Genomic DNA, 26,221 nt, shown 5'->3' on the forward strand with positions numbered 1-26,221 from the left:
TGCAGATGATAATAAGCCCTATTAGATAATCAACACAGAGGAAGATAATATAATATTACCGAGGGATTTGGCGTAGCTGGAGGTTTGGGCAGAGAAATAGCAATTGACGTTTAATATAGATAAATGGAAGGTTATGTACTTGGGTCGAGGATGAAAAATGACCAATTATGTATTAAATAGAGTAGTAAAACAGTGGATAAAAATTACACTGAAAAGACTTAAGGATTAGCTAAGAGCGAATTTTTGTAAAACTGATGTATAACACTGTCTAAGAGCCATAACTAAGTGTTATTCAGGGCTTTTATGGCTCTTAGACAGTGTTATACACCAGCCTTGAATACTAGTGTTGAGCGAACTAAACCAGTAGAGCCCTGTTTCAGGTTGAACTTTCTAAAAGCTCGGCGTGGTCTCGTTTTGGCACAAACTCACACTGAGATTTTAGCTAAGTTCAACCCAAAACTGGGTTCTACTGGTTCGGTTCACTCAATATTATTGAGGTTTCTCAACGTAAAGGGTTTTTTGAGGGGACTTTGGTATTGATGGCCTATCTATGGGATAGGCCACTAATATCAGATTGGTGGAGATCCAACTTTCAACAATCCCACCGATCAGCTGATTGAAGAGGCACTACTCTTCATTTTTTACCAGGCATGTTTCCAGATATTTTGTAATGGTTGTACCTCTCTGCGGCAGTGGTGTAGTGCGAGCTCCTAAGCACAGGTGAGCTTCTCTATTTTCTTGTTCCCTTTATGATATTTCCAGATATTTTGTAATGGTTGTACCTGGTACTGCAACTCCTTGCTGTCCAGTCAGATGAATGGGACTGAGTTGCAATACCAGGTGCAGCCACTTTAAAATATATGGAGTGTTGTGTAATAAAGCAAGCAGAGAACATGTACAGCACCACAACGCCCTTAGTCAGATGATCGTTGGTTGTGTTGTGAGTCAGTCCCTTAATCCTATGATATTAATGACCTAATATTCTCAATAGTGTTAAGCAAACGTTTGAAAACTTTGGCTTGGCCAGTCTACCAAATTTTCGGCAAAAAAAGTTTGGTTCAGTCCAAATTAGTTTGAATTTCACCAATATCCCTAATATAAGTGAATAACATCTATTCATGTAGATGTCTTTGGTCAGATTTGAACCTAGGACCCCAGCATTGCAAGGCAACAATGCTAACTGCTTTGAGCACCATTATTTTCTTTCTGGTGGGTTTGGCCAGAACGAACTACCTGAGGTTCAGCTTTCCTGCCAACCAAACTTTTAGTAAAGTTCAACCTGAAGCAGGGTTTGAGTGGTCCAGTTCGCTCAACACAAATACTAAGGATAGGCCATCAGCAGTAAGGTCCCAGAAAACCCAGGTAATCAAATTTAGGGTAATTCAGTCTAGAAAAGAAACAGCTCAGGGGTGATCTAATTACAATGCACAAATACCTGGACAGGTCAGAAATCTGTCTAATGATCTTTTTACATCTAGACTTATGAAAATGAAAAGAAGCCAACCTCTATGTCTAGAGGAAAGAAGGTTTCACTATCATCATAGATGGAGATTCTTTACTGTAAGACCAATGAGACTATGAGACTTTCTGCCCCACAATGTTGTGATGGTTAATTCATCGAACAATTCAAGAAGGGCCTGGATGCCTTACTTGAAAGCAGAGTATATTATGAGTTATGAGCACTAGACTTCTGGAGATGGGACATTCATCTAGGTATTTCTTCTGCCTGGCATACTTTGAGTCAAGGAGGTATTTTGCCCCAATATGGAGAAATTGGAATGCGCCTCATAGGGTTTTTTACCTTCCTCTGGATTGATATGGAAGGGTTATAAATTGGAGTTGTTGAACCTGTGTCTATTTTCAACATTATTAACTATGTAAATACATAACATTATGGTCTCGGTCTACGGGGGTATAGCTATCGGGAGTGAAAAGAACCTTAGCCCTTGCGCCGGACAAAGACAGAAGCCTGCTGAGATATGGGAGCTGTAATCAGATTACTAAAGCCAATAAGTCCAATATTCCCTTGCAATAGTTGGAAGTAGTGTAACAAAAGTACCATGCTAAAGTAGTGGTTGATAATGTAAGGGCACTTTTACACGGGACGATTGTAGGGCGCTGCTGCACAGGAGCGATCAATGCTCAGTGAATGGGGGTGGAGCGGGCTGAAGATCGTTCTGGCAACCCGCCTCTATTCACAGTAAAAAGCCAGTAGTTCATAGTTGAATGACTGCCTATGTACCTGGGCCAATCGTTGTTTAGTCCTTCAATCGTTGGCAGTGTTTACATTGAACAATTATTGTTCAGATTCCCATGATCTAGCGAGAATTTGAACTGTGATCGTCGCATGTAAAAGGACCTGTAAACAATTTGAGGTATGTGTAACTTTCAGAATATGATGTGGATTGAATGATGAGGTGCCACCAGCAGGGGTGTCATGAGAGGTCGGAGGGGACTATTATATAAATGCTAAGTGTGCACATGTTCCGGCATGCACACAGTATTATGGGATAAACCCGAACAAGTGTTTGTTGTTGGGTGCAAAGGGAAAGATAAGTGGGCCCCTGATTCTGGTGTCGACACCCATGTGATCCCATACTGGTACTCCAATGGAGATTGCACATAAAATCTGTACATGGAGACAGACATCCTTCATGCAATCAGTCTGTTGTGGCATCCTATAACATTCTTGTTGCCGGTGAGAACAGGGTTTCCACCTTTGTCACAAAAAAATACCAGCCAAGGCGAAATGGGGTGTAGTTAAGGGCATAGTTTATCACAACGTATGTTTTTACCTCAGTTATGCAAGTGGTCGCAACTAGTAACTATGCCCTCAGTAGTGGCCCCAATAGTATCAATGCCACCAGTAGTGGTGTCAGGGTTCGAACCTGGAAACTCCTAAGCGCCAGGCGGTGTCTTCCCTGCCTAAACCTTGTCTACTTCTTGCTCCTGCAACCTAGCTCTGGATTAGTTCCATCCCACGCTAAATAACCACACTATTTAAACCTGTCCCTGTCCCTCCCTCAGTGTGTAATTATTGAGCTACCAGCTCTTCTCTTTCCTGCTCCTTCATCCTCAAACAATTGCTCTGTGTACCGACCCCTGGCTTTTCCCGACTCCGCTACCTGCCTGCTCCCTTTGTACTGCAATCAATATTATCCATATACCGACCACTGGCTTCACCCTGACTACACTCCCTGCCTGCTACTCTTGTTGCACAACCGATACTACCCATATACCATTGGCTTCACCCTGACTATGCTATCGGCCTGTACTAGTCACAACAAGAGACTCCTAACCAGCACCTGCTCATTACAGGTGGCCCAGATTGTAATAGTGCCCCAAGTACTAATAATAATGTCCCCAGCAGTAATAATAATGTGCCCAGTAGTAATAATGCTCCCAATAGTTACAGTGACTCCATTAGTGACATCAATTGTAATAGGACCCACTCTTGGGTCTCTACTTTAATAGGCCTGTGCTTTGATACAGGGTACATATAGGGCATGCAGACACCAAGGGGAGAGGTCAGGGCTCACAGCTCTGAATACAGTGGTCAGCAGAGGCGTAACGTGAAGCTTCTAGGCCCCCAACTATAATGCTTTACTCATAGTACTGGGTTCCCTATATGGAGAAGAGAGGCCTTATGGGCCCCCTAAGGCTTCTGGGCCCGGGTGCAACCGCATCCCCTGCATCCTCTATAGTTACGCCCCTGGTGGTCAGACAGAAGCTAAGGAGAGAGTGGGTGACATACTAGATGTTGTGGAGTTGCTACCTGGCCCTCTCGGTTGAGAATTATTTTTTACCGGCAACCACTGCCTCCGTAATGCTGTTACCCATCCTCCTCCATCCATTCCAGGGATTATGCCGTGTATCTCTAAAACATAGATAATGCGTACATCTTCCTAATGAACAGTGAAATGTGGAAATTAAAAAACCAAGCACCAACATGCGAATTCATGGTTTATGAACACATGTTTACGGGAATTTAATTATACATTACCCTGGAGTATTTAAAGTAATTCCCCGCACTTGGCATCAACAGCTCAGCAATAACCAGTTACCGTTCTACCTATGAGAAATTACTTTATGCACTTTATTACTCCCAGCTAAAAAAAAATTGCAGTGCTTAAAAAGTGACTAATGGCCCCTCTCCGCCCGCCACAGTCAACAGTAACCTGTGACCCTCGGAATAGTCTCATATATAAAGCCAATTATTATGCTGGTTTTTAAATGCTCCGATGTTCTAATCATATTATTTGAGTTTCTGCCTTCCAATTAACGCACACCTTGCTCTACTGGGTTCATTTCCAGCTGGGTAGCACAGAAAAAAATCCACTTTTATCATATTAATATTTGATGTTTCTCTGAATCGCTTTCTGGGAAAAAAAGGTTTTTGTGGAGCTTGACCCAGGCTTTAACATTTTAAAGAAGCAACAGTCGGTGGATGTGAATGTAATATGGTCCGATAGGTACGAACAACTGCTTGACAAGAACTGTTTAACGCGAAGTCCAAATTCGTTCACTTGACAATGAGAAGGCAGAATACATGATGTATCCGTGTTGTACGAATGGTTATTTGCCCTCTTTTAAAACCTAATCCCACTTAAAACCTGAATTTTAAGATGCGGCTGCTGTGAACTCCAATATCCAGGGTCAAAATGGTCCGTCAAAGTATCAGTATATGGTCTGGTGGGTCCAAGGATGACAATAATGGGCTTCACAAACTGATTTCCGAAAACCATGTGAGATGTTATTATAGAGGATGACAAAGATAACAATTAAATGAAGACGTTTACATTGTCACGGCTCACCGGCCGAGTTGGATCAGGACTAGAGATGAGCGAGTATACTCGCTAAGGCACATTACTCGAGCGGGTAGTGCCTTAGCCGAGTATCTTCCCACTCGTCGCTAAAGATTCGGGGGCCGGCGCGGGTGACAGGTGAGTTGCGGTGGGGAATGGGGGGGGGGGGGGGGGGGGAGGGAGATCTCCCCTCCCTTCCTCCCCGCTCTCCCCTGCCGCTCGCCGCCCCCCGAATCTTTAGAGACGAGCAGGGAGATACTCGGCTAAGGCACTACTCGCTCGAGTAATGTGCCTTAGCGAGTATACTCGCTCATCTCTAATCAGGACCAGGGTAATGCTACTGTGTCAGCCCTAGCCCTCGTGAGCTACACGTCGGCACATGCTCAGTGTCATTTTGGTATTGGATGCTGACATGAGCACTTCTCTGCGGGTGTGCGAATTAATTGGTTGGCTGGGAGGAGTGTGTCCCAGCCGGCCAATCAGTGCATATTTATTCCAGATTCTTCTCATGAAGGATGCCACTTATACTTCTGGTCTGAAGGTGTTTCTGGTCAAGTCGGTGGCTCCTGATCAGCTCCATTGTCACATAAGTCTGTATAGTGTTAAGGTCATTTGGAGTGTTGTAACATCTATCTCCTAATTGCTATTCTTGCATTTGTACTTGATCTGGTTCATTGCCTGCTTGTTTTCATCTATACTGCATACATTGTTATTTACTGTAGCAAACATTATCCTCGATTTACAACTAGGGAGAGTCAGGGTCATCCCAGGTTCTTGATGTGGGGTTGCCCTCATCATGGTGAGTGCTCCGATTTTGAGCAGGGTCTAATCGCATTAGTAAGTTAGTGTCATATCTCCAGTTACTCCACTTTATGGTTTCATTCTCTAGATTTTGTGTTCTCCACATTAGTATGCTGTGTGCATATCCTTTTAGGACAACAAACTACATTTGTTTGTTTGCGTCTGTTTTCAATACCGGGCAGGGGTTACAATCGCCGGAGGCGCAGACCAGCTGGGAAAGGATGGGGGTGGGACAGGAGGAGAATTTGTCCTCAGTGTGATTAATCCTCCTTTGTGCCGTACCCTGCCATTATTCTCTGCCCGCACTGTAAATAATTTTTTAATGATTTCGTTCTTAATTGTGTATTGAAAACCTGCTCCTCTGTCTCTGGCATCTCAGCGCAGGAGGAACCAGAAAGCAGGAGACAAGGCAGCAGGTTTTCAAAATACACAATCCCAGGCCAGGTGCTACAAGGTGTTAGAAACCAGGAAATAATTTTAAATGAGGTGAGCCGAGAATAGGATGGAAAGTACAAAAGTACAAAAAAGTCACTATTACTGTAGAGGGCCACATAGAGGGAACTATTACTATAGTGGTGACACAAAAGGGGCACTATTACTCCAAGGGGCAATGAAGGGGGAATGTTTACTGTATTGGGGGCAAGAAGGGGAGACTATGAATGCATGGGCCACAAAGGGGGCACGATTAATAAACGAGAGTCAAAGGGGCACTATCATTGCAGGGAACGACAAAGAGGGCACTCAAACAATAGAGGACCACAAAAGGGGCACTATTTAAGGGCAACCATTACTGTGGGGTAACACAAAGGCGGCATTATTACTATAAGGAGCCACAAAGAGGTCACTATTACCATAAGGGTAACACAAAGGCGGCACTATTTCTGTAGGGGGACACAAAAAGTGAACTATTACTGTTAGAGTGGCAAAAGGAGGACATTATTACTATATGTGGACACAAAGTGGGTGCTATTAATATAGGGGCATCTGAGATCTTGCTAATGTGGAGCCACAAAGCCCTTCATCTATACAGTATAAATAAAGTGTGGAATCTCCGGTGAACCCAAAGAACCCCATCTAGGCAGTTCCAGCCTTTTTATCTTTCATGCAATATTAGCAAGGATCTGAGATATGATAAGTTGTTTAGCCGTGTCTTCCCACTTGACAGCTGATGTCACCAAAAATTGTTTATCTCCAACCAAATGTGCCCATACATATTAGACAAAACCATCTGAACATGAGAATTCTTGTGGCATCACCCTGAATCTAAGGTGGATAGGGGCCACTGAACTCTGTCCCAACAGCAAATGTCAGAAAAAGGAAGGATCAGGCATGTTGATTTTCAACATGCCCCATCCTTTATTCCCACAGGTGGTAAATTGCTACCAGATCTGCTAAAATTAACACGTGCATTTAATTAACACGTGCCAAGCATGCATGTTTATAGGGGAGTTAAGGGCAATTCTGGAGATAGGTGCAGGACCCAAAGGTGGTACTTGCATCTACCATTCATTTACGGCATATCTTTTGGGAAATTTTAAAGATCGTCATAATGTTCTAATATTAAACCCTCCCTCCTCCACATAGCCTGAAAAATTTGAATATCATATCCTTATACTTAAACTTGCAGTTTAAAGTCTGAGAAGTTTCACTACTGTCTTATAGATGGGGCCTCAGATTTCAAGGGTGATGTATAACAGACGGCGTCCCAATGACATTTAAAGGCAGCAATAAATACATGCTAGGCTTTGTTTCCAGAATACTCCATGGGAAGACCTTCTGAACTGTGCTATGTGTAGTGTAGGGGGTGGAGCTTCAGGGGGTGGAGCATGACACAAGTGTTCTCTCTTTGATGTTCTATGAATTCTTGTATAATTAATCCATGCAAGTCCTGTCTGTTTGGTTTCCAGATACACCAGGAGGCCGTCTTGATTTATAGTACTCATTGACTCTAAGGCTAATTTCACAGAGGTGAGTGCAATATCAGGGGATTAACCCGAGCCGATACCGAACTCGCCAACATGCGATTTTGCCGTGGATGCAAAGCGTTTCTGTATCAAAACCACCTCGCATCACTTTGGGGAAGTAGCGATTCTCCGCTGGAGAACCTTGGAGTGTTTCAATGGGAAACCTCACATTGCATCACTTACACCTGGCATGCGGCATGATGCAGCCTCCGACCCCATTGAAAACAATGGACAATGTGATGTGAGGGTAGGCCAAAGATAGGAGATGGCGCAATTCTTTTCGTACATTGCATCACATCGTGATGAGAGGCAAAAAAAAAATTCCTCATGTGTATGACCCCATTAAAAAGAATAACGCACAAATCTCACACATGTTTTTCAGAAACAGCTGTGCTTAAAACCCCACCAAGGGTGGTTTTGTATGAGCAAACTATGGCCACATCCATACACCCATAATGGGGAAAAGTGTCCTGGCCCAACCATGGGTCTACTGACCCAAACTCAAGGCATCAGAGATTCTATGACCATCTTGATATGTTGACTTTTGAAATCAGTCCTCTTAATGAACACAGAAACGAAGGGGGCAGACATTCGGTGGAGATGTAGTGAAGACCGAAGCCGGAGAGCAGAAGGAGTTGTTCCAGCTATTGACTTTAAGTAGCGAGGCATAGATGGTTAATGAACGACAAGGCAAATTTACTGCTTTAAGGAAGATCTGCCCACTAAATTTTACCTGAAATGAGAAGTATACTTTAAGAGTTTACAAGGCAATTGAACTGTTGCTGAAGTGGCTTGTTAAAGCTTTGAAGAATTTTCCGTAATGTAACATTAAGTCATTTACTGTGCTTTTTATATCCAAACCAATCTAGTAGCGCCAATTAAAATTTAGCTTACATTCTGATTTACAGTAATTTCTTAAGGATAAGAAATTGCATTAGATGAGGAGTCAGAGTAAGTGCATTCTGAGGTTTATGCCCAAAGGAGAAGGCAAATAAAAGAGGACACTTAGAATATGAAGCTGGGGCTGCACTAAGATCCAAGTTGCGCAGCACCAGTTACATGTAAGTTACTCTTGCGTGCTCAGAAAAATCAAATGATGGTTGGCCTGTGTAAACAAGACATTGTTCATCTATGGATGACAGCCTGTTTCATGTGAATGGAGGCCGGCAGCCGGAGCGATCTCAGGACGGCTCCGACTTCATTCACTCAGCGATACTCTCTCTTGTGTAAAAGCAAAGGAGCGATTATCACTAGGACAGCTGTCAGGCGCATCTGCACCCAACAGTCATTCCGTGTAAAAGGGCCCTCAGCCTCTTTTGTTAAAACTGTGAAGAACTTTCAATGCCATCAGAAGGTTTTCTACAGAACACGACATCAGTAATTCCATGCATTTCTCTCTCAACAGCCCCACTAGACCTATCAATCACAGTTCATGACTCCACACTTTCCCCAGTCCAACAAGTCTGCCATCTCTGGTAACCTTTAACTACTGCAATATCCTTTTCTACAGCCTCCCATTAAACAATCTCGCACCCCTCCAATCTGTCCTTAACTCTGCTGCCTAGCTAATCCACCTCTCACCCTGTTACTCTTCTGTCTCTCCAATCTCCCAATCCTTTCACTGGCAACCCATTGTCCACAGAACTTAGTTCAGGATATTATCAATGACATATAAGACTACCATGATCCCCGAAAATCAGACCTACCCAAGGAAAGCCCTTCCCATTTTTTTTAGGGGAGGCTTGAAATATAAGCCCTCCCCACCAAAATAAGCACTAGCTAAAGTACATGAAAAAAAAAACCCATCAATACTCACTTGGCCCGCGGCGTCTGAGTCCCTCGCGACGGTCCCTGGTGCTGCGGCAGGCTACCATGTCCTCTGCGCTGAGAAATCCTCTTCTTTCTCGTGACGGGGCTTTACATACCCCGCCTCCAGCCAAGCGAGCGCTGTGATTGGATCGAACGCCAGACAATCAGAGCCGATGCTCAATCATTCACAGCCATTCAGTGAATAACATCAACGAACGGCTGTGATTGGCTGGTGCTCAATCCAATCACAGTGCTCAGTTTGCAGGAGGCGGGGTATTCAAAGCCCCGTCACCAGAAAGGAGAAGATATCTCAGAGCGGAGGACACAGCAGACTGCCGCATCACTGCTGGAGACCAGCAGCACAAGGTACCGGGATGCCGCGGACCAAGTGAGTATAAGCCCCTCCTCCCCCAAAAATAAGACATTGTACCTCTTTTGGGGCAAAAATTAATATAAGACAGTGTCTTATTTTTGGGGAAACTCGGTAGTAAGAACCTGTCCTCTCTAAACGCCTCTGATCAGATGTCCCAATATCTCTCCACATGTAATCTCCAGTCTACAACCTGTCCCCTCCATATATCTCTGACCTAATCTCCTGATACCTCCCCACGTGTAATCTCCAGTCCACAACCCGTCTCATCCAAACATCTGTATCCACAGCAAATTCCGTCTATACATCTCTGACCACAACCTGCCTCACCATACATCTCTGACCACAACCTGCTCCCCCATACAGCTCTGATCACATCTCTGATCTCTGATCATACATCTCTGGAGGGGGTTCAAAGAAGGGCAACTAAACTAATACATGGAATGACGGGACTGGAATACCCGGAGAGGCATCAAAATTGGGATTATTTACTCTAGAAAAAAGACGGCTAAGGCGGGATCAAATAACTATATATAAATACATGAGGGGACAATACAAGGATCTTTCCCATGATCTGTTTATACCCAAGACGGTAACGAGAGGGCATTCGCTATGTCTAGAGGAAAGCAGGTTTCATCACCAACACAGAAAAGGGTTCTTTACTGTAACAGTGGTTAGACTGTGGAACTCTCTGCCTGAGGATGTGGTGATGGCAAAATCCATAGAGGAGTTTAAAAGGGGACTTGGTGTCTTTCTGGAGCGGAAGGATATTACAGGATATAAATCTTAGGTTAATTGTTAATCCGAGTATACAGGCTGGTAGGAACTATTATGGGTTGATCCGGGGATTAGTCTGTTTGCCATTAGGGAGTCGGGAAGGAATTTTCCCCCCAAAAGGACTAATTGGCTCCTACTTCTTGGGGTTTTTTGCCTTCATCTGGATCAACAACACAGGAGGATAAACAGGCTGGACTAGATGGACATTGTCTTCATTCGGCCTTAAATACTATGTTACTATGTTACAACCTGCTCCCCCATACATCTCTGACCACAACCTGTCCCCCCATACATCTCTGATCACAACCTGCCCTCCCATACATCTCTGATCACAACCTGCTGCCCCATACGTCTCTGACCACAACCTGCCCTCTTTGACCTAATGTCATGATTCCTTCCCACACATAATCTCCAGTCCACAACCTGTCTCCTCCAAACATCTGTATCCACAGCATGTTCCCTCTGTGCATCTCTGACCACAACCTGCTCCGACCCATACATCTATGACCACAACCTGCCCCTGAATATGTCTCTGACCCCAACCCCTCATACGTTTCTGACCACAACCTGCCCCATATATATTTGATCTAATGTCATGATACCTTCCCATATATAATCTCCAGTCCACAACCTGTCCCCCCATACATCTCTGACCACAACCTGTCCTCTTCATAGATTACTGACCACAACCAGTCCCCTTTATAAATCTAATCTCCTGATACCACCCCATACATAATTTCTACTTCTCATGAAACACTATTCTGTGCTCTCCTCTAGTCTGTTCCTCACACAGTCATCTTGAAGACTTCCCTCTTGCGCCCACCATACTCAGGAACTCTCTCCCCCAGTATATCAGACTCTCTCCGCCTCTGAAACTTTCAAAAGCAACCATAAATCTACCTCTTCAGAAAAGCCCACAGCTTACAGTAACCCTTCTCCAACTATATTACCATATGAGCAGCTCCTCCCTCACCTATTGTCTCTTTCCTCCTTCCATTGTAGACTGTAAGCCCTCATGGGCATGATCCCCACACCTGCTGTACCAGTCTGTAACTAATTTAATTCACATTTATTGCACTTTTTTCTTGTGTTATCTTCTGTAATGCACTTCCACCCCTGTTTTCATATGTACAGCACACAGGAATTAATGGTGGTCTAAGCTAATAATTTCTATGAAAGTTTCTGTTGAATAACTATTGAGCTTCACTTCGGTTACTCAACACAAGTCACCGTGTAGCCCATGCTTCAGTAGACAACAAATGCCTGTATGACTTTACATGGTTATGTGTTAATAAAAAATACTGAAAAAGCCTAAAAAAATTTAGCATACATACCAAGTTTCTGCATACAAGCGTGCAACCTGGCCTCCAAGATCATGACCCTCTGCTGCAGTTCCTCATAATCGTAGGCCCCCATCTCCTCTTGTATCAGAAGTAGGACATTGGAAAGGTTCCTCACTTCCTCCTTTAACTGGACAATCATCTTGGTGTCTGACTTATACTGGTCAAGAACGGGAATGAGAGGTAAGAGCTGCTTCATTTTATCCTTGAGCTCCTAAGAGGAAGACAATAGCAATATATTAGACCACCAAAGCAGAACAAAACCTACTGGACGACCAAAGCTTAACATACGGTGTTATGTGGCAGATATCATATCGTCTTTTTATATTGAACTCAATGGAATAATTAAAATCCACATACAGTAAGCAACAACCAGAGGCATTTACACTTCTTGAAAAAGACTGGTTGCTAGGTATATGTTGTATGGCAACATTCATTGACAGGCTGACAATTTGGCTGTCAAATGTGACTCAGCCGGTTGGGTAGAAAGCAAAACTCAGATCACTCTGGAATCATGTGACCAGTGGGCGCTTCTACTTAGTAGGACAGCCTTCATCTTATGAGACCGCCCATTGGACTCTATTGCCCAAAGTCAAAGCAGGGATTTAATTCAATAAGGGTCTTCTGACATCTGTTTTCTGGGTTTCCTTTCACTGTTTTGTCATAGGGCCAAAAATGGAAACAAAGGGTTCAGTGTAATTACTCATTGATTTCAATGCGGTTTTTAGGGCTCTCACTTTCTGTCCCTTCCAGTTTTGTTTTTTGTTTCTTTATTTTCATAGAAACAACATTGCAAAAACAAATGAAAACTTAATATAAAGTAGCCTTCTATGTCTATTTTACACTGTTGCCGATGGGGAATGTAGGCGAACAGAAAACCATCCAGTATCTATCCATTAGGATTTATTCACATGTACCGTGGGGTTTCTGTTCGGAGCCTACATCACAAACTTCTAATACAATCTAGGACAATTAGCACAGCATGCAGAACGATGTCGTCCAGAGGGCATAACGGAATCCAGACTGACCCCATTGTAGGTAACAAAATCTTTCTAGTACTGTTGTGCTCAAGCATGTACTAGATCTGGCACTTCTGGTTTAACCATTGTTTAGCTCTTAGAAAGAGCTAAACAATGGAATCCCACATTCTGTACACTTTAACAGGTCCATATTTTCTTTTGTGCATACCGAGAAGGAAATGAGAAGGAAAAATGACTGAAACTACAATAAAAAAGGAACAACTAAAACATATGCAAATGATGGCCAAACTGATACAAAAGAAGGCATTACATTTGTGCAGGGCACAAGTACGGCACCACTCATGAATGTCACCAACAAGTCAGACACAGACATAATTAGGGGAGCCTCTTTTCACACTAACCCGGTGCCCCGTTCCTGCAGTTTCTTTCAGCAAAGTCAGCAAGCTTGACTCTTTCAGAAGGCTGTGCGCTCTTCCATTCATCTTTATGGGAGTGCGCATGCACAGCCTTCTGTTAACGTGTGCTAACTTCATCGGTGGACATCAAAGGAACGGGGGAACTGGTGAATATCAAAAAAGGCTTCCAGAACTCCACTTCCCCTAAATTATAAGCACCATAACTTGATGACCGACTCCCTTAAATGTAGCAATATTAGGTGAAAGGGGTTGTCCCGCGCCGAAACGTTTTTTTTTCAATAGCCCCCCCGTTCGGCGCGAGACAAACCCGATGCATGTGTTGAAAAAAAAAACGGGATAGTACTTACCCGAATCCCCGCGCTCCGGTGACTTCTTACTTACCTTGCGAAGATGGCCGCCGGGATCTTCACCCTCGGTGGACCGCAGGTCTTCTGTGCGGTCCATTGCCGATTCCAGCCTCCTGATTGGCTGGAATCGGCACACGTGACGGGGCGGAGCTACGAGGAGCAGCTCTCCAGCACGAGCAGCCCCATTCAACACGGAGAAGACCGGACTGCGCAAGCGCGTCTAATCGGGCGATTAGACGCTGAAAATTAGACGGCAGCATGGAGACGGGGACGCTAGCAACGGAACAGGTAAGTGAATAACTTCTGTATGGCTCATAATTAATGCACGATGTACATTACAAAGTGCATTAATATGGCCATACAGAAGTGTATACCCCAACTTTGTTTCGCGGGACAACCCCTTGAAGTTACTTACTGCAGTCCATATGGGTCTTTAACCCTTTCCAATCCACTGTCTGACGTCTGAAGACATTCTGATTGAAGCCTGTACAGCTCTGATGTCGGAAGACATCCAGCAGGGTATTCTTACTGTAGATTACTGGCCGCTCTGTTGTCGGGGGCCTCTCCAGCATGTCCCATACTGCAGTACTCACTCTAGCAAGCAGATGGTGCCATTGTAAAATGGCAGAAAGAGAGAGCCCCCTAGGAAACCCTGAATCCAAAATTGGATTGCAAAGGGTTAATGTAAAACTTAATATATTACATTACATAGCATAGTGCTGAGGAGTAACTTGAACCTCCTGGGCCCCAGTACAATATCTATAACAGGGTCTTCCCACCCACCATGGGGCACCTATAATACCGATGCACTTTTGGGCCCCCTCAGGCACCAGCATATCACTGTTGCCTCAGCCCCCCTACAGCTACGCCCTGGCATACTTATAACTGTAATTGTTTGCAGTCTGTCTTCTTTGCTCCGCGGCTCCGACTAGGACTGTACAGTCTGGACATATAAAAAGTCAGCACTATCTGGGCCTGGCACGACTGGGGCAGCATTCTGCTAGTTTTACACTTCATTGCCTCTAATGATTACTTTATATATTATTAATTACAGATTTGCATATTACAATGGTGTAATCATGGGTTTAATTGTAGCTGAACTATTTCCAAGTATATTTTCGTAGAGATGAGCAAGGACGGAGGTTGAAAACCGTTCAGATCTTTGGCTGTAGTGGGGGATGAATAAAACATAAAAAGGTGACCTGCGAGTCAAGAAATGCAAATGGGAATCTTCTTGGCAGAGCTTTTATTATAAGCACTAGAAATACAAGGCCGCTCTTAATGTCGTGTTGCTAATTTGCGGAGGCGGTAATGCAGATTGGGAGAGAAATACATAATAATAATAATTACTATTAATATAAAGTCACTGGACGCCTCAAGCTTTTCATCCCACACTAACTGCGTAGTCTTAGAAGACGTGTGACTGTTCGCAGGCGAGAGAGCCGTGCCAATAAAGATATGGTATATGATACGATTAACTTAATGTCTCGTGATGTGCTCTGCTCTGGATGTTACAAGAGAAATCCCGGCTTCCTCTATTATTGAGGCAGCGGCTTGAGACTTTAGACTTTGTAAAGCTTTTATCTAGGGATTCGGTTCCTTCCATGGATTGAGCTCATCTTGTCAGATCCATTTGTTAAAGAGATTTCCCGGTTTACTATAAGTAAAGTTTATTGAAACAAGCGCACTATGTGTTTCTAATCTACCCGCGGCGCTAATACAATCACGAGATGAGACCTTGAGAATCAGAGCAAAGCTCCGCGTAGATTGGATTCTCAAGAGTAGATTTTGAGGACTATGTGTTTATCTGGAGCACTTTGAACCTTTAGTGACCAGGCTTGTTTGAGCCTTAAAGGGGTTCTGCCAAGATGGCATGCCCTGTTTATATGTCCTATTGGAGTTAGGGTTGCCACTCGGACAGTAGTTAAGTCAAAAGGGTGATGCCGGCATTTATTTTTTACCGGCCATATTTACTACTGAGGCACTATTACCACTGACCCCAATACTGAAGGTTATTATGACTACTGGAGGCACTATTGCCATTAGAGCCACTACTGGGGACATTATTACTATTGGCGCTGCTACTGTGGGCACTATTACTGTTGGGATCACTACTATTACCATTAGGGGCAATGTTACTACTGTGGCCACTACTGAGGGCGCCGCTACTATTGGGGCCACTACTGAGGGCGCTGTTACTGTTGGGATCACTATTGAGGGCACTGTTGTTATTGAGGCCATTACTGATGGAGCTGGTACTGCTGGAGCCACTACTTGGAGCTTTTTTACTGTTAAGGCACCTGAGGGGGCATAAATACCAGTTGCGGCCACTAGAAGAACTGAGATAAAAACATACATTGTGATAAGCCACACCCCCAAACCACTTCCCCTATAACCTTGACCAGTATTTTTTTGTGACAAAGGTGACAACCCCAATTGGATTGTAATGGGATACACCCATTACATTTCCTATTCTCCTGTAATGATGTAAGACTCAGTGCTTTTTTTAGTGTGTCTGTAGCTTTAAGAGAAAAAGGTTACAGGGGAGAGCGAGAGCAAAAAGTGTTGCATCAGCCATGTTTAGTGTACAGTTATTTGCATGGAGAGTTAGAGTAAGTAGCCGGTCACTAATCCTCTGGAGACAAACTTTAGTGGCTCGGTATTAGAGTGCATTCACATGGGCGATTTTCACGCACAATATCTGGCCGATTGCAACTGATCAGATATCGTATCGTCAAAATCGTATCCTGCAGAGACGTAATGCGTTTTTTTTTTTTAATGCATCACACTCACAGCCGAAATCCCAGGTCTAAGAGTGCAAAGTCTAAATTTTCAGACCAATATTGCACTTGCCCATGTGAATGCACCTTTAGGAATGCACTAGAGGGCTTCTCTTTAAGATTGCAAGGACTCGGAGCATTCTACACCCCCGCTCCCTTCTCCTGCTGGGAGTTCTCTCTTTGTTTGGACTGGTTTGGTTGCAAAGTGTAAGACTGTGCATTCGTAATAACATGTGACACAAGTCCGGACTCGACAAGTACTGTTCTGCCAATTCCTTAACGAGTCCCATTGCACTATGTGGAACCCCAGAGGCTTTGTTGCACCATCAGACTGGAGACTACGGCACCACCCGAACTCCTGCTGAATCTGACCAGACTTCTGTCGGACTCAGGTCTCACCATGTGTCTATTGCTGCCATGGTAAATCTGCAGCCGGAATTTCAGCAAGCTGACTTCCCAAGCTCAGATCTGACCCTGCTTGTAGCACCAAATGTAATAGGCGGGCTGTGACGATCTGAGCTCAGGAAGGTGGCCTGGTGAAATCCCGGCTGAGCACTTATCATGGCAGCAGTAGACACCTGGGTCCGACAGGAGCATATTTGGCAGAGTTTGAGTGGTGCCCCATGCCTCTAGTTTGTCAGTCTGGTCAATGTAAATTGAAGAGGCTGTGGAGCTCTCAGAAATGCCGTGACCCCTTCAATCAGCTGTCCGGCAGTGATCCCAAGCAGTGGACCTCCAAATATCAGATATTGATGGCTCAATATCCTAAGGCAGAATAATGTCTTTAAATGGCCACGTCTGGGGGCTCTTTCAATTCCAGCCATTAGAGCGCAACTAAGAACAGGTGCTGTTAGGTACTCACTAAAATGTTCTGCACTGCTCTCAAGTACCGACTCCTTGCTGCAGACTTTGCCAAGAGATCAGCAGCAACTTTAAATGGCCCAATAATTTGGAAAATGAGCATTACTAGGCACGTTCTTACCGATCATTGGGCCATATAAAAGACCCTTTTTAGAACTTCAAATTCAAAGGGGTTGTTCGGTTGTAAAGTATTGATGGCTTATGCTCAGGATAAGACACTAATACTAGATTGGCGGGGGTCCATTGCCCCGCCTGCCGAACAGCTATTCACCAGGCCAATGCTCACATATGCTGAGCTGAATTCTGCAGCTCAGTTCTTACTGTACTGGCCAGGCTTGGTATTGCAGACCAAGTTGCCACTGAAATGAAAGAGAACTTTGCCTGTAATTCCAAGCCTAGCCACTGCGCTAAGAACAAAGTTATCTGCTTCCTGCGGAAATTAGCTCAGAAGACAAGTATGCTGGCCTAGCAAACAGATGACCAGCAGGGGGTTCCGGGCAATGGACCACAACCAATCTACTATTAATGACTTATACTGAGGATAGGCCATCGATAGTTGACAATTCCATTTCCAGTGCTCCTCAACGTGGATGTAAGGGTTGGATCCTACAACATCTAGAGAGCCACTGATTGCAGACCACTTATATAAGCAATCACATACAGAATAAGAATATAAAATAAAATATGTAAAGTAACTATGAGAGTCTCAATATTTTATTTAATGGACGTTAAATGTTGTCACCATATAAATAATTCTGTCAAGAAACATTTTCAGGGGGCGTGGCCTAACTCCTGAGCAAGATGGCCGCTTGAGACCAGAGCTCCCTCAGCGAGGCGCCCACAGGGGACCCACAGCATTGATAGCAGCATCAAAATGCCCAAACCTGTAAGGGACAAAGGTGGAGAACAAGCCTGCACACCCAGGACCTCCAAAAGCCAGACAGGGATGCAGCGCTTTCTGAAGGAGCACAGCTCCCGCTCCCCCCACCCTTCCATCAAGATAGTGCCGGCCTCGGAGGCTGCATCTGCCTACAGTAAGGAGGGGGAGCGAGAGTTCTCTGATGAAGAGGATTCCAGCCCTGTGTCCCGGGGATTTATGAAGGAGCTTATCTCAAAGGCTCTGTCCCCCCTCATAAACGAGCTAACAGAGATAAAAGCTGACATAAGGCAGATGGGTGGCAGAGTTGAGGAGCTGGAGTCTGCCTCTGCCTCTGCTACATCTCATGCCCTGGCCATGGCTAAAGTCTTAAAGGAACAGCACGACAATTTAAATAAAGCCCTCATTCTCCAGGAGGACCTGGAGAATCGTAACCGGAGATGCAATATCCGTTTCAAGGGAATCTCTGAATCCTGGGCAGCGGAGGCCCTGTCTAAAGTTGCCAGTGAAATATTTGGCCAGCTACTTGGGCAAGACAGAGCGGCGACAATTTCTGTGGAACGCATCCACCGCGCTCTTAGACCCCTTCCCCCGCCTGCAGAGCCCCCCAGGGATGTTATCTGCAGGCTCCTCACCTTCCAGGACACGTCTGCCATCCTGAAAGCTGCCAGACAACACAAAAATTTAACATACGGGGACTCTTCAATCCAAATTTTCCAGGATCTATCCCCTGCTACTCTTACAAAGAGGCGAATTATGCGACCTCTTCTGGAAGCCCTCAGAGCAAGAGACATTCGCTACGCGTGGCTCTTCCCTTTCGGCATTAATATATCATACAACGGCCGCAGATTATTGATTCGTACTCCAGACGACCTCAGTAATTGCTGGGAGCACCTTGAGATGGACCCAATAGAGCTGCCAAACTGGCTCCCCCTCCCGGAGTTCCCTAAGCTTCCAAAGCTTTCCCTCCCAGAATCCTGGCAGGTGGCGAGTAACCTTAAGTCGCCCAGAAACAAAAAGAAGAAGGCCAAAGACCCTCCTGTTGCCCCTGACGACTGAAGAAGTGATGTCATCTAGAACTTCACTATGCCTCCCACCGGACGCCGACCTGGCTTCACACTTATCCAGTTCGGACCCTCCGGGTGATTGCGACTTTTTGTGATGTGTCTCCAAGTTGACATTCACTTCTCGTTATTGAAGATCTTGGGCTATCGCCTATTTTGATCACATTGTTCGTTGTTGCTGTTTTAAGCAGATTATTTGCACTAACGCTGTTTTTCCCTCTTTAGTAGCGATTATATGCTCCCTATTTCTACCTGTTGGTGTCGGGGCCTCTGCGGGCGCCTATCTGGTTAGGCCGATACCAAAGTAGTTGTTGGACCTCCTTTGTAGGGCCCAAACAACTCGCCCCCCACCTCAGCGGTCTCCTTAATTTTAGGAACCGTTGACCTTAACCCTCTATTTTAGGTTGTGGTTTGCAACCTACCTCCCTACCCGCTCTTTCCTCTTGTGTCTACCTCCTATTTTGCTCCATCCCCTTTCCCCCTCCTCTCCCCACTCCTTACCTCTAACCCGGTGCTCGCCCAGGGGATCCCCCCTGGATTTGATATTTAGGCCTACACCTGTGTAATTTGCTTGCTCTTTTCCTCTCCTAGTTAGGAAATCGTCTGCCCGCCCACGAGATCGGGATGACAGGACCTCTCCAGTTCTCGACCTTTAACGTCAACGGCTTGAATTCCCCAAACAAGAGACACCACGTGGCCCTTCTTCTGAAAAGGTATGGCTCAGGGGTAGTGTTCCTACAGGAGACCCATTTTAAAGGGGACAGATGCTTATCCCTCCCTGGAGGTCAGTTCCCGATGGCTTTTCATAGCTCCCACCCCTCCTCCGCTTCCAAAGGTGTGTCAACGTTAATACACAAATCTCTTAATTTTTTTTGTGAGGCTCGCTACGCAGATGAGGAGGGCAGGGTTCTCTTTCTGAGAGGACGCCTTAACGAAAATAAAGTGACCCTTGCAAATCTCTATGCCCCCAATAAAGACCAGATAGTATGGCTTACAACTCAATTAGAAATACTCAAACACTTCGCTAGTGGCCAGGTCATTTTAGGAGGGGACTTTAACCTCACTCTATCCCCTGATATGGACTCCTCGTCAGGGAAATCCCAAATCTCGCAGAAAAAGTTGAGCAAACTCATTAGGTGCATTTCACAGCTAAACATAGTTGATGCCTGGAGATGTCTTAACCCATCCACCAAAGATTATACTTTTTTCTCGCAGGTCCACTCCTCCTTCCAGCGTTTAGACTACATTTTCGTCTCCTCCTCCCTGTTGCAACACTCAAAAAAAGCTATGATAGACGCCATGGCCATATCGGACCACGCCCCAGTCCACCTGACTCTCCACCTTCCAAATTCCCTCCCGCGTGAGTGGAGGTGGAGGCTTAACCCATCTCTCCTTGATTCAGCGGAAGACAGATCCCAGTTAAGCAAAGCTCTAGAGGAATTCTTCCAACTTAACACCTCAGAGGACTTGTCAGTCCCGACAGTGTGGGAGGCCCATAAGGCCTTTATGAGAGGACTTCTGATTGCCGCTGGCTCCAGGGCAAAGAAGAAGCAGCAAAAGGACATTGACGACCTACTTTCTCAAATTGCCAAGTTAGAGCGCCTGACTAAACTCTCCCAGTGTAAAGCATCTGCTGAAAAACTTGGTTTCCTTCGCACAGAACTTAAACTTCTCCTAGAAGCTAAATTTAATAAAAAATATCTCTACCTCAAACACATTTCATACGCGCAAGGAAACAAAGGTAGTAGGTTTACGTCGTCCCTCATTAAAAAAGCCCAAACAAGAAATCTCATAAAGGCCATTAAATCCCCCTCAGGTCAGCGTGTCACCTCCACCCCCGAAATTGCCAAAGAATTTCAAGCTTTCTATTCTTGCCTCTATAATCTACGGGACCCCCTCTCCGCTGAAAACATTCCCATCGTTAAAAAACAAATTGACCATTTTCTCATAGACTTAAATCTCCCCAAAATCCAAGAGGATGAAGCTGCATCCTTTTTGTCTCCGATCACTCCACAAGAGGTGGGCGACCTTCTAAATTCGTCTCCACCCGGCAAGAGCCCGGGCCCGGACGGCCTCCCCCTTATATACTACAAATCCCTTGGTGCTTCCCTTATCCCCAAACTAACTGAGCTTTATAATTCTCTCCTGAGTGGGACCCCCCTGCCTAGACAAGCGCAGGAAGCGCACATTACCCTGGTGCATAAAGATAACAAGGACCCTGAGTCCTGTGGGAGCTACCGTCCCATCTCCCTGATTAATTTCGACATGAAATTATGGGCCAAAATCTTAACAAAACGCCTAGAGAAACACGTTACTTCCCTAGTCAGCCCAGAACAAACGGGCTTTGTAGGGGGTAGAGAGGGACGAGATAATTGCTTAAGGCTCCTATATGCAGCCAGATTCTCTCAAACCCATAACATACCACTCGCCTTAGTAGGCACGGACGGCGAAAAGGCGTTTGACCGCGTGAATTGGCTGTACATGGAACAAGTCTTGCTCTATTTTAACATTCCTCCCAAATTTGTATCGGCAATTTTTTCTCTTTACGCAATGCCCCACGCAAGGCTTAAGATTAATAATTCTCTCTCCCCACCATTTGATATAAAAAACGGTACTAGGCAGGGGTGTCCCCTCTCCCCCACCCTCTTTATACTCGCTCTGGAGCCACTCCTCCAAAAGATCAGACTAGACCCGCTTGTACAGGGTTTGAGAATCGAGAACGAGGTCCTGTCGACGGCAGCATATGCCGACGATATCGTCTTTCTTATTACTAACCCGGAGGAGGGGCTTCCTCGCCTTACCTCCCTACTGGAGACCTTCGGAGACCTTTCTAATTTTAAAATTAATTTTTCTAAATCCGTGGCCCTAAACGTTTCAATTCCCACTTCCCGATTCAAGGCTATCAAGAAAATATCCCCCTTTTCGTGGTCCGACTCGGCCATTGACTTCTTGGGTATAAAATTAACGAAGAAGGCGGAGGACCTGTTTGCGATAAATTTCCTCCCCACCCTAACGAAAATCAAGAAGCTATTACGTTCTTACGATCTCCCCTTTATTTCTTGGTTAGGCCGTAGGAACATCTTGAAGACCTATATTATCCCCATTATCCTCTATAAGATGAGGCTCCTCCCTATATATCTCCCACCCAGCTTCTTTAAGGCGCTCCGCTCACTTTTCTCCAGATATCTCTGGATGGGAAAAAAACCCAGACTGGCCTACAGCCTTCTGACTAGGGGGCGCACGGAGGGAGGAGTGGACCTACCCTGTCCGCGTGAATTCTATCTAGCTAACCTATTGAATCACTGGATAGAACTCACACATCCAAATAGAGACCCATTGATTCAGCGCTTAGCAAAAGGGTCCTATGGCCCTACCTTGGTGGAGGACCTCTGGTTCCCAGAGAACAGGAGGTGTAAGGTTCGCAGAAAAAAACCCCTTTTCGAGGGGGCGATGGAATCATGGGGCGCCCTAGGGAAAACTCTGGCGCCTCCCCCTTCCCCACGCACACCACTATCTGCCCTTTACAAATATATGAATCTTCCTTTGGACTCATGCTCGACACGGGCTTGGAGGATGCTCTCTGAAAAACACTTTCAAGATGTATTCGCCCTCACCCAGGAAGCACCCCTCACTACCCTAAATGAGCTCCTACCTAATCGCCCCCTCCCCTTCCTGACTCTGACCCATATGGTGAGAACCCTAAATGATTTCAGGAAAACCTGCATCTCCTCCAGGCCACTTACCCATTTTGAAACCGCGATTAGTAACCTCTCCACTCCCTCCCTGAGAAAAATAGCTCACATTCGCAAGAACTACGTATCTCGCCCTTCCCGGACGAAACCTGCCTTCCTCATCTCCTGGGAGATAGAACTTCGCATCACTCTATCTGATAGTGAGACCAGATCGATTTTAAAAACAGCATTTGGGCTCTCCGCTTGTGTTACCGCCCAGGAGTCCCATTATAAACTCCTGGCGCGGTGGTACAGGACCCCGCAATGGCTACACGATCACAAGCTGGTGGCAGGGAATGAGTGTTGGAGGTGTGGGAGCTCCACGGGTTCTTATCTCCACATATGGTGGGACTGTCCGATTATAGCTCCCTTCTGGAGCGGCGTGGCGGGTGAGATGAAAAAGATCTCCCCCGATTTGGTGCTCTCCCCTGATGTGGTCTTCCTGTGGAGACCTACCCCTACCTTTCGCCCGACCAAGCATAGACTGATCGCTCTCCTGGTGGATACAGCTAGATCCCTTATTCCAGTGATGTGGAAGCAGAAGGACCCTCCCACGTTAACTCTTTGGAGGGCCAGAGTCAATATGCTAGCAAACCTAGAAGAACTTTCAAGCTGGTCCAATGGAACGCATGACAGGTTCCTAGAGATCTGGGGGCCCTGGCGGGCCATCAGGAGAGCGATTCAGGGTTGAGCCATAGAGGAAGCGTAAGGGTTACGGCGGACAGGCACCCCATCCATACCACGGATGCCTCTCTTGAAACCTCCCCCCTCCCCCCCCTGTCGCCCATGTTGCTCCCGAGTTGATCTTCTCGGCACCTGATGGTGTCCGGTGAAAAACCCTTTGGGCAGCATTTCAAACTGACATTCCGGGACCGACCTATCCTGGAGAGCACCATCTTCCTCCTCCCTCTCCCCCCCCAACTTATCCTATTTGTACCGTTATTCGTCCTGTGCGTCAGAAAACAGCAGGTGGCTGTTTATATATTCAGGGCTATCAGCGCGGTTGCCACAGCCTCCCTTTTCATTCTCTTCTTTTTCATAGAAGAGGTTCATAGAGTTTGATTCTAGTAAAGTTCCTTTCCCTCTGAATCGTTTTTAGCCACTTTGGTTGTCTCCAACTGGGATAACCAAGGTGACACGAAAAGTATATTGGAATGCTGTTTGTACCTCTTATTATTACTTCTGACTGTTTTTGTTTCTGTAATTCTCACAAAACCAATAAACATTGATTTATAAAAAAAAAAGAAACATTTTCATATATCTAATTGTTGCTACTTTAAGAATCGATAGAATTCCTGTGTAATTTATCTCCAGTCTCCATTAGGTGAAATACCACAGAAATTAAGGGACATCTACAAGACAGATGGCCGACTGCAAAAGCAAAGTATTAAAGCAGAAGAACCAGCTATTTCATTTCAGTCTATGACTGAACAGAATGCGACCGATAAACAGACAGACGTAGATTTTTGTTATGCTTAATAAAATATTGTTAAAGTGAACTTGTCAGCAGATTTTAGTAATGAAAGCCAAGAGCAGTACTGCAATATTACTAGTGCTCTCTTTTCTGAGGTCCATTTCATTGGTCTGATTAAAGCATACCTCTGGAATTGTTGTTCAGAGTTCTCCCGTGCCGTATGTAAATGAGGCAGAGCGGTCCGGTGGGTGTGCCGGACCATCTCCACCATCACTAGGACAACCCCTGACCATATTTCATATTCAAGCATTTGAATTCCATAGAAAGACTTTCCTGCTTGGAACCCCCTTCTATAATATTGTTACTTTTGTCTTAAGACATGTGACGGTGCCCTATAGTCCAGACAGATACCATGGGGGCAAAAAAAAGCTTCAGACACAGTGAAATTCATTTATTTCAATTGTTGATAGGCCAACTATCTGGTAACTAAACTGGCATTCATTCAAGGCTCTTCTACATGTGCCGATTATTGGCATGAACATTCATCCAAATGTTTGTATGCCCAATCATTGAGCTGCATAAAACTGACAATGATCAGTTGACCAACATTCGTAAGTTGACAATCCTTCGTTGGCTGATCATTGTATTTTTATGCTTTTTCAAAATATTGTTTGGCTGGACAACTCCTTGTGTGAATGAGGAGATGTATAGCCAGTCACATGTTTGTATGAATGATTGTTCCTCCCTGTACTACAGCTTGGCCCGAAAAGAAATGCATACAAGTACTGATCCACATGCTTTGTCAATCGGTGCTTTTACATCTAGCTGATAATTGCCTTTACTTAGAAATCCAGACTCATTCAACATTTTCAGAATATTCTTAGATTCCTAAGGATCTTCATATGTGTTTCTAGACAAAATAATCTTTTAGGTCTCTTCCCTGTCCCCAAAATATACCACAAGTCTGTAATTGGAACCTATAAGCACTCCCTGTGTAGTGACATAGAGCTGTAACTACATAATAGTAGCTACATTTCTGCAACGTATTGTATATGTGCCTTTAAATGTGTTAAATATTTGTATTGATTTCTTGCCTTGAAGGTGGTGGAATACAGTACAGAAAGGGATAGAACAACCCAGTGACTTAGCTCTTTATAGAGCAGCCAATCAGCACTGAGCAGTGGGAGGAGTGGACATTATTAAAGTTCTTCTAACTTTCCAGACCATGGGACTCCAACCTGCGGCCCACATGTGGCTCAGGATGGCTATGAATGTGGCCCAACACAAAGGGAAGGCTGAATCTGTACGAGGTGAGGCTACAGGAAGTGCCCGGCAGCCACAGGCTGTGAATTTCTGCTCACTCAGTCACTCATGGTCCATTGTGCGGCGGTGGTTATCCTTCCTGTCTTCCCAAGACCTGACAGCTCTTATCCAGTATCAAGGTGAGGACGAGCGACGGTGGACTCATCGTGGCCAGCCGACACTGTGTGTTTTTCTCCTAGTGTCAGGAATGAGCCTGTGGCCATCAAATGTATGTGAGCTTAGATGGATTTCTGTAGACAGTGTCTTACAACACAGATATTGCCGGACCCAGACCTTGAGGAAAAGGGGTGTATTGGGAAAGCTTCAAACTATGCTGCCATGGTACAAAAACCCACATTAGCAGTACGGAGCAGAAAGGGTAGCACTTGCTTAAGCCACCATCCTCAAGACCGGGCTCTGAAACTGGATGATAAAGATTCCAGTCTTCATTGATTGGCTATTGAACTATTGTGCTTCTGAATCAAGTAAAAGTTAGTAGCAATGTTATCCTCACCCATGCTCTCTGGACTATTCTTTTTACAAGGCGGGGTGGGGGTGGGGAGGTAGTGGCTTGGATTATACC

General features: G+C 45.1%; 1 protein-coding gene across 2 annotated transcripts in view; it reads right to left on the reverse strand.

The window, feature by feature from the left end:
• Nucleotides 1–26,221, reverse strand: part of OLFM2 (olfactomedin 2) — a 309,661-nt gene that overhangs the window by 35,132 nt on the left and 248,308 nt on the right. For both annotated transcript variants that reach the window (XM_066593533.1, XM_066593532.1), the window contains exon 4: nucleotides 11,861–12,080. In XM_066593533.1, coding sequence (XP_066449630.1) covers nucleotides 11,861–12,080 — 220 coding nt within the window. The remainder of the gene's footprint in view (nucleotides 1–11,860; nucleotides 12,081–26,221) is intronic.

Source organism: Eleutherodactylus coqui, chromosome 2, assembly GCF_035609145.1.
Source record: "Eleutherodactylus coqui strain aEleCoq1 chromosome 2, aEleCoq1.hap1, whole genome shotgun sequence".
NCBI lineage: Eukaryota > Metazoa > Chordata > Amphibia > Anura > Eleutherodactylidae > Eleutherodactylus > Eleutherodactylus coqui.